Source organism: Ascaphus truei, chromosome 3 (genome assembly GCF_040206685.1).
Source record: "Ascaphus truei isolate aAscTru1 chromosome 3, aAscTru1.hap1, whole genome shotgun sequence".
In the NCBI taxonomy this organism is placed as follows: Eukaryota; Metazoa; Chordata; class Amphibia; order Anura; family Ascaphidae; genus Ascaphus; species Ascaphus truei.
The window spans coordinates 322,458,565-322,471,802 of NC_134485.1; the positions used below are offsets into that span (position 1 = coordinate 322,458,565).

At 42.0% G+C, this 13,238-nt stretch overlaps 1 protein-coding gene across 1 annotated transcript in view; it reads right to left on the reverse strand.

Moving 5' to 3' along the window:
* Nucleotides 1-3,519: 3,519 nt before the first annotated feature.
* FKBP11 (FKBP prolyl isomerase 11) overlaps nt 3,520-13,238 on the reverse strand; it is a 34,753-nt gene continuing 25,034 nt past the window's right edge. Inside the window, exons 5-6 of the mRNA XM_075591228.1 lie at nt 9,642-9,712; nt 3,520-3,756 (exon numbers count right to left, since the gene is read on the reverse strand). Of these exons, the coding sequence (XP_075447343.1) occupies nt 3,539-3,756; nt 9,642-9,712 (289 nt within the window). The 3' untranslated portion in view covers nt 3,520-3,538. The remainder of the gene's footprint in view (nt 3,757-9,641; nt 9,713-13,238) is intronic.

Here is a 13,238-nt window from a genome sequence, read left to right on the forward strand (position 1 = left end):
GTCTCCTTTAGTGAGGAGTGTAAAAGACAGAGAGCTGCACACAGAGAGACTTCTCCACAGCAAGGTGAAGCTGGATAGCCCAGTCCCCTAGGCTCAGTTGTCGTGGAGCCAGTTGGGATTGCCTGGGTTGTAAATCCCAGGAAGAAGGAAGGACACGAGACTGTGCTGAAGCAGGGATATTCTGACCAGGATCTTGAAGCTGTTACAGGGTCCAGAGGGAATTACCCTGGGAGGAATTCCCTAGATCAGGGGTGCACAACTCCAGTCCTCAATTGCCATACACAGGCCAGGTTTTAAGGCTATCCCTGCTTTAGCACAGGTGGCTCAATCAGTGGCTCAGTTATTTTGATTGAGCCACCTGTGCTGAAACAGGGATAGCCATAAAACCTGGCCTGTGCGTGGCCCTTGAGGACTGGAGTTGTGCACCCCTTCCCCAGACTCTCGTGGGGCAGAGTCCCCACAGAACAGATAAGAACTATTTTCTATATTGTGGCTTTTATCCACACCTTTTCCCCCACAGCATTCTCTTCCCCCTCCATGCTGTTACTTGTCACCGTTTTATTACCCTTTCGATGTCTACAGACATCCCTTCCTCACCCACCCTTATCTAAATCTTTTTTTTTTTTTTACTGCTTTCCAAACCTCTGTTTTAGCCATGGATTCCTTTGTAAACCAGTATTGCTGACCTGAGGAAGAGAGGAGAACTCTCGAAAGCTTGTCCTATGACATAAATTGTTGGTCCAAATAAAAAAAGGTATTACCTAATACTGAAGAACTCCTTAATTCTGCATTATCGCAACTGGACTAACACGACTATTTCCGTTTGAGATATATATATATATATATAATCTCTCAATCATCTCCAGTTCTTGTCAATCCGCTGCTGGATGAAGGCCTCTTCAATAATCTATACATCAAAAGACAGGGGTGTCCAATGCTACATCAAATTGACAAAACATATAAAGTAATAAGTATAAAGTTTAAATACTTGAATAATAATAATAATATTTACTTGGTTATTTAGTTAAACCCTTTGGCCAAAGCGTCATAAGCCTGCATACCACGTCAAGGTATAACCAAAATTGTGAACCCTTCCCTTTACCTCTGTATGAGGGGAAAGAACCATAGTAGGTCCTGTTCTTTGCAGCAAAGTGAAAAGACCTCCCAAGTTAAAAAGGTGAGGAGTGAGCTCTGGGGGGAGGTGCCACCTACCTCCATACAACTGTTAGTTTAAATACTTCAATAATAATAATATTGACTTGGTTATTTAGGATTATGATGCTTTGGCCAAAGGGTTTAACTAAATAACAAAGTAAATATTATTATTATTGAAGTATTTAAACTTTATACTTATTACTTTATATGTTTTGTCAATTGGATGCAGCATTGGGCACCCGTCTTTTGTTGTATACATTTGCCACGCCCAGTAGCACTCTTTTTGACATAAATATATATTTTTGATGTGGTGGGTGTGGGAGTTTGAGCTAGCTGGGAATGTGTGTGCTCCCCAATGATCTTCCAGGTACTGCGGTTGCAAGTTTCTCTTCTCCACGTTGCTCAAACAAATTTTCCGATTTAATCTTCCCATCTTACTTTTGGTTGTTGTCTTGGTCTTTTAAAGTCCCTTGGAATTCAGTCTAGTACCATCTTTGTCCAATGATGGTAATTTCTTCTTGCGATGTGTCCTTCCCACTGCAATCCATGTACATAGCGCTTCACAGCAGTAATACACATGACATAATAATATAACACATAATAGGAACAAGTGCTTTAAGACATAAAAGTAACACTAGGAAAAGGAGTCCCTGCCCTGAAGAGCTTACAATCTAAATGGTAAGTGGGGAGTACTTACAGAGACAGTAGGAGGGTGTTATGGTAAGTGCGTTTGCAAGGGGTCACGGTCACTACATATGAGATGTATAGTAACAGCCAAACAGAGCTACCCATATGCTTCATTAAAGACGTTTTATAAGATGGGTCTTAAAAGTGGAGAGAGAAGGTGCTTGTCAGATATTGAGGGAACGGGCATTCCAGGGGTGTGGGGCAGTGAGAAATGTTTTAGGCAGGAGAGGGCTTTTTGATACAAAAGAGGTAGACAGAAGACATTCTTGAGCAGAACGCAAGAGTCGGGTAGGTGCATAGCGAGAAATTAGGGCTAAGATATAAGGAGGGGCAAAAGCGTGTATAGTCTTAATAGAGAGGTGGAGAATTTGGTAAGTAACACAGGATTTAATAGGAAGCCAGGAGAGGGATTTCAGAAGGAGAGATGTGGAGACAGATTTAGGAGAGAGTAATGTGATTGCAGCAGCAGCGGCGGCGGCGGCGTTAGGATAGATTGCAAGGGAGGCAGGAAGGCCAGGCAGAATGTTACAATAGTCGAGACGGGAGAGAATGATGGCCTGTGTTTTAGCAGTAGAGCGACAGAGAAAAGGCATGTTTACAATGTTACTGAGGAAAAAAATGTCAGGTTTTAGCTACTGTGAATGTGAGAGGAGAATGTGAGGGAGGAATTGAATGTGACACCTAGGCAGCAGCATGCGTGTGATACTGGGCTTATGATGGTGTGAGCCAAGATTCTAGCTATACATCACTCACTTATACAACAGTGTACACTATATTATCTTTTCTCTTTTTTTGGGGTTGACTCTGCTCCCTTTAGACTTTTGTGGAATGGTGATTGAAGAAAAGGACTATCGGAAACAAGTCCTCACCAGAGGTTTTGATCAACTTTCACCCATATATATTTTTTCACTGGTCCACTCTTATTTACTTGTATTCTGTGTGAGAGCGCCGCACCATATCACGTTTGGTGATAATTATATATAATACATATTAAATCTATACATAAACAGCTTTAAAAAAATTATATTAAAGGATATCACATGCAAATAAAAATAAGTTATAATGTATGTATGTAAATATTGAAATATATATATATATATATATATATATATATATATAAACAAACATACAGGCATACCCCGATTTAAGGACACTCACTTTAAGTACACTCGCGAGTAAGGACATATCGCCCTGTAGGCAATGTACTGCACATATGCCTGTGTGTGTGAATAAATATATTTTGGGAGACATTTCTTTTGTGGCTTTTATAAAAGGGCATTCTCTTTTGTAATAAAATGTGATATTTATTTGTTAAGCACTTTGGTGCTTCTTGGTGACATTTCTGTGATATTTTGAAATGCATGAGCTGTTGGTGGGATGTTACGGAGTGATTCTAGAACACAGTCCAAGGACACAGAAGTTTCATCATTCTAATACCAGAGTGTGTGTAAGTAGGGAACCCCCATGCTATCTGTATTCCTCCTCACAGTTATGAGATCTCTGGTCAGAAGGGTATAGCCACGCAGCCTGGTGTGGTGCAATAACCTAATCATTACCAACATTCATGTAACTCTCTTTTATAAAACCCCAGGGATGAATCATTTTATATGATCGTGCATAAGATGGAAGCCACAAACATGCTTGGACTGTGGTTAAATGAGGGAGGCGAGTCAGTGGTCTGAGAAAGAAGAGTCATTTATTTCTTTTTGGCTTTGTTCCTTTTCTCCTCCTTAAGCTTCTTCTTGGACACAGCCTGGGATTTGGTTTTGGAGTAGAGGTGGTAGCCGATAAGCCCTAATAGAGCTGGCACCAAGCCAATGCATAGCATGGGGAGCACGTCGTTCACCAGCGTCTGCCAGGTTGTGGGCTTGAACAGCGCCATCACCTCCGTCTCAAAGTGTAGCACAGCGTTTTCTGCATGGGGGGGTGGGGAATAGAGGCACAAGCATTAGAGTTATTGGAGCAGGCTGTGACAAGCCACAATAGTGTGATGTCAGGGATGGATAAACTTATGTGTCTATGTGTCATACAACCAGGATCCTCAGCTAGTGCCTGGAAGGGTAAAGGAATGTGCCAGTAATAAGGGCACAAGTCTTTAAAATGGAAGGGCCTAGTCTGACAGCTAATAGCTGCTTCTTACAATCTTTGGCAGGTTACTTTTATCTCCGCTTACTTCAGACGCAATAAATAAATTGGTTAATCTACATCCAGGGAAGTCTTCCTTAGGTCTCTCACATGCTCCTCGTTATGCGGCTTCTCTGTCACCATGTTTGGTGGCAGCAGAGTAAGTAGCGAAAGAGGGAACAGTTATCAGAGGGGACCAAGAGGAGAGCTAGTTATGCATCGGAGGGGGCTTTTCTCTTAAAGCCATATGTTGTTTTGCAATACATAGCTAATATTTAGCTTTGCGCTAAACCCTGTAATATCTGTCGTATTTGCACATTCTCAACGAATAAGTATGCACCATACATGAACATTGTAATTGGAAGATCCACAGACCCTGAAAGAATTATTCAGTATTTTACAGTCAAGGGGTGGGGGTTTCATCAATTTAAAGAAAGTGCAAATTAAAGTTTGTTTTGATGCATTACTCCATGTTCTGCGTGTATTTCCTTCAAATGTAATTAAAGTGTGCTAGAATCTGTATTGATCCCAGAAAGAGAAACATACTTTGTAGGTTGTGATACCTTTTATTGGAACAAAATATCAATCGAAACAAGGTTTTTTTGGGCATAAGCTTTAAAGACTGTAGGGGTTTCTTCATCAGATGAGATTTCTAAACTGGAGATGGGCGGCTTAAATACATAGCGCATGATGTTCATCAAAGCAGGCATGTTCATCTGCGAATGAGGTGGTCACACGACTAGCACACTGTAGCTGGGGTATTGTTCTCTGGTGTATGGATATATGGATGAGGTGTTGAGGGGATAATTATACTGAGCCATGGGTATTCTCCTCGGGTATCAGTACTGTATGTTGGAGTGAACCGATAGAGGTATTATTAGACCTGTAGACACCTTCCCAAAGCATGTGCTGTAGGTGTTAAATGTTTCCATAGTGAGTCATAAATCCACAGTCCTGATTCATATCATTTTTCCTGAAATAATGATCTATTTCAGTCCCCATGTCATTCTGTTCTAAGTATTGCTGAAGTTACTGCTTTGAACTAATACTGATAAACCATTAGTAGAATGAATGTAAGTGTAATCAAAAGTGCGGACCAACTGGTGTCCTGGTGTCAGGGTCACATACGTTGTATCTGTGGCGGTTCATCTCTTTTTGTGGAGGGCTTGTTTGGTTTCCCCAACATACTTCATAATATGACATTTCTTACATTGAACAAGGTATACTACATTGTTTGCTTTGCAAGTAAATGATCCTGTTACTTCTATAGTTCTTCGATGTGCTGTGTAGATTGTAGTTTCTGTGAAAATGTGTCTGCAGGTTTCACATTTCTTCTTGTGGCAGGGTGAACTACCTAATTCAGATGTTTCTATAGATGGCGGCCTGTTCCTGATAAATAGCTTAGAGAGATTGGCTGGTTAGTTGTTTATAGGCTAAGACGGTTGATACAGTCAGTATATTTCTGACTCACCCCCAGTGAGCAATGGTAGCAGGTCCTTCATGTCTTCCAGTGGTGATTCTATATTATTGTAGGTGGTGCCAAGGGGACCATGGCCAGTATATACAAGGGGACCATGGCCAGTATACACAAGGGGACCATGGCCAGTATACACAAGGGGACCATGGCCAGTATATACAAGGGGACCATGGCCAGTATATACAAGGGGACCATGGCCAGTATATACAAGGGGACCATGGCCAGTATATACAAGGAGACCATGGCCAGTATATACAAGGGGACCATGGCCAGTATATACAAGGGGACCATGGCCAGTATATACAAGGAGACCATGGCCAGTATATACAAGGGGACCATGGCCAGTATATACAAGGGGACCATGGCCAGTATATACAAGGAGACCATGGCCAGTATATACAAGGGGACCATGGCCAGTATATACAAGGGGACCATGGCCAGTATATACAAGGGGACCATGGCCAGTATATACAAGGGGACCATGGCCAGTATATACAAGGAGACCATGGCCAGTATATACAAGGGGACCATGGCCAGTATATACAAGGGGACCATGGCCAGTATATACAAGGGGACCATGGCCAGTATATACAAGGGGACCATGGCCAGTATACACAAGGGGACCATGGCCAGTATATACAAGGGGACCAAGGCCAGTATATACAAGGGGACCATGGCCAGTATATACAAGGGGACCATGGCCAGTATACACAAGGGGACCATGGCCAGTATATACAAGGGGACCAAGGCCAGTATATACAAGGGGACCATGGCCAGTATATACAAGGGGACCATGGCCAGTATATACAAGGGGACCACGGCCAGTATATACAAGGGGACCATGGCCAGTATATACAAGGGGACCACGGCCAGTATATACAAGGGGACCACGGCCAGTATATACAAGGGGACCATGGCCAGTATATACAAGGGGACCATGGCCAGTATATACAAGGGGACCAAGGCCAGTATATACAAGGGGACCAAGGCCAGTATATACAAGGGGACCATGGCCAGTATATACAAGGGGACCATGGCCAGTATATACAAGGGGACCACGGCCAGTATATACAAGGGGACCACGGCCAGTATATACAAGGGGACCATGGCCAGTATATATATTTTTCTCTCTCGGTGTTGGAGTAAATTGTTCCTGGCTATCCTTACAGCACTTACAGATCTATTTCTCTGTCAGTTTGTCTTGTTGAGTGTCAGTTTGTCTTTTTGAGTGTCCTTGTTAGAAGGACTTGCGAAAAGAGGACAGATGTGTTTCTAGTATGTTCATCGGAGCAGATGGCTTGCTTGTACATTACTGACGTTTGTGTGCGGCTAGGTTGGAAGCTGGTGCTATGAAGGTATTTGTTGCTGTCTGTAGGTTTTTTTTATATTATGCAGTGTCAATTCTTTCATCCTCCCTGACGTTAATATTAGTATCCAGGAAGTTAATGCTGTTTGTAGAGTACGCCAAAGAGTTTTTTGGTGGGGTGCAATTTGTTATAATTTTAATTAAACTGTTTAAGTGACATCTCTCCATCTGTCTGAAACCGTATGCACTAGAAAACCTTGTACGATTGATATGTTAGTTCATTAATAGTATGGAAGAATAATATTTTCACATTATTTCTATGTATAGCTAAAACCAGGCTCTTGTTTTCCATAGCTATAAGCAGAGTCATGCTTTGTGTTTCATTGCGTTATGGGTTAAGTGAAATTGTGTGTGTGTGTGTGTGTGTGTGTGTGTGTGTGTGTGTGTGTGTGTGTGTGTGTGTGTGTGTGTGTGTGTGTGCGCGCGCGCAGAATAAGTGTTTCCCCTCGAACTTTCCTTAATGCTGAAACTGTAATTTCTTTGTTTAGATGGGCCCCTCGTCTTATCTATTAAACCCCCCGTGTAGAGTCAGAGAGCGAAAGAGATGTACCGGCTGTCGGTCTTGAGAAAGATGAGGTATTTTAGCAGATTCGTTTTCTATTTTTCTTAATCTGCTAAAATGTATTGCAAAATGTATAACCAGTAACTGCAAGCAAAACAAGATAAAGAAAAGTAAGATGTCAAATTAAGTCATCAGTGCTCAGGTATCACAAACTTCAAATGTAAGAAAGAGTTTGCTATATACGATGCAAACTGTCAGCCTGAAAACTTTACCCCACTTCAAATCTGGCAGATGTCTCTATGCTTTTTGTGTTTTAAAGTTGTATCCACAAAAAAAAGATACATGTATTATTTAATTGATTACAATAGATTAAAAAAAGCTTATTTGGTTATTGGCAAACTATATGAGATCCCATATACAGTATATATTAATTCTGATGTGTGAGGAAATATGGTTGGTCCCTGCACAGCTCAATCAGCCTTGGACTGTAAAATTATGCCAATGCTGGAAGTTGGACATTTCTGAGCCAAATGTCACACTTCACAGCTGCTGACAGCTGCAAGGTCGCAGATGCCACTGAAGGTTATTTATTATGATCTCCTGTTAACAAATGGGACAACTTATGCAAGAAAAAGTATGTTTCTTTGATACATCTGGTCGAGTTTTTGTTCCATTTTGGCCTAGTTTTACAACCAAAAGACTCTCATAAATAGCCTGCGTAGTACAGTTAGAATATATCCCTACAACTTATGTTGGTGAGAACATAGGTCTGTTATCTAGCTAAGCAGGTCACAATTCAGGTAGATGATGTTGTTTATACTGCGTCCAGTATTGCCCAAGTACAAAAAAACTATAAGGAAGATTCAACATTCGTTGGTACGCGTTAGGGCGCCCAACCTGGCGTTTACTCCCATTCGAGTCAGTGGAAGTTAACTGAAGAATGGAAGAAGAGAGGTCCTGTTTAACAGATATCTCCTCGATAGAAGAAAACAGGAAAGGCCCCAAATAACCTGCACTCACAGAACCTCTATTTAAGCAATAGGACTGATTGAAGGCAGAGACAAACATAATGACTATGTACTGACGAGGGATTCGTTAGTGAGAGAGTGGAGTAGGACAAGGTGCAAATATACCGAAGACCAAGCTAATTTGTCCCCCAAATATCATCAGATATGAAAGAAAATGTAAAACCAATTTATTTCAAACGAATTAAAAGAATGGGGGGGACACAATTGCTAACACAGCATGGCAAAAAAATGTACATAACAAGACCATGGTATGGTCAACCACACTAGGTCAGGAGGTAATAATGTCTACCCTACCCTGATGAACACCTTTGAACTCCTATTGCTGACAAGAGAGTCCCGTAAACTACGAGAACTCTAAAATAGTCTTGTATTCAATCAAAATAGGCACTGTGGTGAAATGTGCAACACTATCACCAAAAGTCTCTCCTGGGGTGTAGTGTAACTTAAGTAGATAGACTGATAGAGTATCCCCGTAGGAGAATGGCTCATTAAGGTGTTCTCCCCTAGTGGAATAAAGAGTGAAGTATAAGAGAAATAACTGGCTCATAATGCTGACAAGAACACACAGGGTTAATGGTCCTAGTTAGTATTTAAAAGGACATGTATCAGAGCGCTGTGTAGCATATATCAGATTGTGTCAAATTCCTCAGTTGTATATCTGGACCAATAATTATAATGGTGGAGCAATATAATTGGTGCTTGGTGGTCAAGGAGACATACTGTAGGTAAATATTGTACACTGTCCCAGTTAGAAATATACCTAAAGAAACTACAGGTAATTCAGTGCAACATTGTAAATAAATGTCAGATCACACTTCGGTAACTTTCCCTAGGTACATAACCCTACAATATTGGGAAGGGTAGGAAATAAAGAATCAAAGGCAGAAACTAAACACTGTGGCTGAGCTTACCCTGCGTCCGGATCTCGTTGCACTTCTGTAGGCTAGTTACTGACCACTGGAAAACATGTGGAGCTCAGGGAGCGGAGCAAATCAGCTGGCGGCTGGTGTACTAGTTGCGGCGATAGTCTATCGTATAATACGTGACATCATAGGTGACGCCTACCTCTGACGTACGTTTCGCTGTCGCTTCATCCGAGAGGCAAGTACTTTGCCAATGGAAGTTAACGCCAGATAGGGTTTGCTCCTGCTCCTATATTTCTATATGTATGTTTGTGGTCAGCTGCAGGATCACACCACTGTGACATGTGCCAAGATTTAAGGCGCTGCCACAACACAGCACAAATACCATCCCATGCCAAGAATGAGTGATTGCAATAACGACTTGGTACGACTTCAATACCTGGTATGGACGGGGGGAATCCTCGCTTGCCATATGCCAGCTGAGGGGGGATAACCACTTTGCGCTTCTCTCTGCCAGTAAAAAGATCACACAGTAATTATTAAAGGAGCACAATACAGAATTAACTTTTGAAGTGAAACTTCTTTACTGGCACATACCACATGAAAATTTCCCTGCCAGTAAATTGCCTTGATGGTGACAGAAGTACAGTCTTGGAAGTGACATCACTGCTGGCAGAAGAGGCCACCAGTGACGTCAGTGTTGCCAGCTTCCACCAGTCACCGGAGAGGAGGACACACACCCCTCCCGACCCCAAAACTTCTGTGCCCCAGCTCACATGAGATCTCCTCCTCTTCAGGCGGGGGCTGCGAGACCCAGGCGCTGTGTCCCCGCAGCTCCGCTGGGGGAGGAGAGGGGGGGGGGGGGGCTGCTCCAGGCCGGGGAAATCAGACAGCTCATGTCCGGTAATGAGGAGGAAGGCGGCAGCGGGTCGGCAGCACTGGATCCCCTGGACGACACACACACTCTCTTCCCCCGCACAGAGCAAACGGCGCTGCCGTCACCCACCTCCCCACAGCATCGCTTGTGCCTCGGAACCCCCAAGATCTCCACTTTGGCCGGGAGATGCGCCGTGTCCCAACAGCACCGCAGGAGGGAGGGGTGGGGTGAGGGAGGCTGGTAGAGCATGCTAAGCGCACCCTCCATCCCAGCGCCACACTTGGAAGACACACAGTGATACACACACTGACACGCACAGTGACACACACACACACTGACTGACTGACACACACACTGACTGACTGACACACACAGTGACTGACGCACACACACTGACTGACGTGCGCACAGTGACACGCACATACACACACATTGACGCACACACAAACAGTGACACACACACGAGAAATTCACAGTTACTATAAATATAGAAGTGCAAATAGCTAAAACACACATTATAAGTCAAACTTCTTTGCGTTTTGGCACTGAAATTGTGTTTTGATTTTTAATTAAAAACATCACCATCACAAATAAAATTTCTGTGACAAAACAGTGACAAAAGACAAAGAAGTTTCACTTACAATGCGCGTGCTCGGCACACACTTTTTTTTTGTTTTTAAACATAAGAGGATATTTAGCAAACCTTCCTTGCTGCAGAGCTGGTGTGATACTGATATTAAAAAATAGCACCAGTTCTGCACTAGGGAAACTGATGTGACCCCCACAAAATAGCTATGCTGTAATCAGGTCTGTATGCTAGCAGATTGTTAGAGGGTTGCTGGTCCTTGCTGTTCTGCTGTGCAGGCAGCGGCAGGTAGCATGTGTGTCACTAAATGGAGGTCTCATTCCTTCCTCATCCAATTATTTCAGTATTATTTGTCCTGGGCCTCAAGGTTTCTGTCGGTGACCTTGCCTAGCAGCAGCATTACGACTGATGTTTGAGCATTATTGTGAGCAAGGTTGGCAATAGCAAAACTGCAATGGGTACATGCCTTGTTCAAAGTTGGCGCCCAGACTTAGATGTACAGAAAACGACTGTATTACATATTAGATGAGGTTGAAAAAAGACAAATGTCTATCGAGCGCAAACTATGTTACATTTCATTGGCTGAGAAACGCATCCTATAATTATAGTTATATTGATCCAGTGGAAGCGAAACAACAAACTCATGAGACATCGTTGACAAATGTTTCACTAAGTGGAAAACAATTGCTTCCTAACTCCAGTAACAGCAATACATTTTCTCTGTGGATGGACAGTTAATTTATTTGGTATATCTTTCTAAAAAGATCTCTAACCTTTTCTTAAAGATATCTTCTATATCTACCCTTACAGTCTCCATGGGTGTTACATTCTTCATTGTAACTGCCCTTACTATAAAGAACCCTTTCCTTTGCTGCTGGTGAAATTTCCTTTCCACATATCACAAGGCATGTTCTTGTATCATTTGTACGGTTCTTGGGACGAAAAGTTCCCTTGAAAGTTCCTGGTACTGTATATACCTTAAATACTAATCACATCTCCTCGGGTTAAAATGCAATAGTGCCGATCGGGGCTCTCTCGCACAGAAACTCCCATTGACCTCATTGGGATTTTCAGTGCAAGAGTTCCCCCGAAAGGCACAATAGCAGCTTAATGAATAACCCCGTTAGATCTTTTCTAATGTCACCAATCCTAATTCGGATAGAATTTTCTTCATAAATCAGAACTTCCATTCCCTTTATTAATTTGGGGGCCCTGCACTTTTCCCAGTACATGTACTATAATGTCTTTTTTTATGAAGCAATGTCCAAACCTGTACTGCATATTCAATGAGCGTTCTTATAAAGGATTTATACATTATCATTGTGTTTATATGACGTATTTCATGGTACAGTATATACAGTATGATCTTTCAATTACACTTGAATGACATACTCGTATATTCTGAAGTAATGTCCTGCTACAATATTTCAAGCTCTCTGGCTTTTATAGACAGGGGAGTTAGATGGGGAAAAGATATTGTAAGCATAAAATGTAATCCCCATTGTACAGCAATGTGTTTGTTGCTGGCTCATCCAGCAGCAAACTAGTTAACAATGCCCTCTGTTATTTGTAGACTCTGGCCCCCAATGTCATTACCTGATGCTCTTTAACCTCATTGAAAAAAAATCACTGATACACACTGATTCCTACATAGACACATTGATCCCTACATAGACACATTGATCCCTACATAGACACATTGATCCCTACATAGACACATTGATCCCTACATAGACACATTGATCCCTACATAGATACATTGATCCACACACATTAACACACTGATCCCTACAGTATATAGATACACTTATCCACACACATTAACACACTGATCCCTACAGTATATAGATACACTTATCCACACACATTAACAGACTGATCCCTACAGTATATAGATACACTGATCCACACAAATTAACACTGAGCCCTACAGTATATAGATAAACTGATGCACACACGTTAACACATTGATCACTACAGTATACAGATACACTGATCCACACACATTAACACACTGATCCCTACAGTATATAGATACACTGATCCACACTGATCCCTACAGTATATAGATACACTGATCCACACTGATCCCTACAGTATATAGATACACTGATCCACACTGATCCCTACAGTATATAGATACACTGATCCACACACATTAACACACTGATCCCTACAGTATATAGATACACTTATCCACACTGATCCCTACAGTATATAGATACACTGATCCACACTGATCCCTACAGTATATAGATACACTGATCCACACTGATCCCTACAGTATATAGATACACTGATCCACACTGATCCCTACAGTATATAGATACACTGATCCACACAAGTTAACACACTGATTCACAAACATTAACACACTGATCACTAAAGCATATAGACACACTGATCCACACAAATTATCACACTGATCCCTACAGTATATAGATACACTGATGCATACACATTAACACACTGATGCACACACATTGACACACTGATCCACAGACATTGACACACGGATGCACACACATTAACATACTGATGCACACACATTAACACAATGATCCACACACATT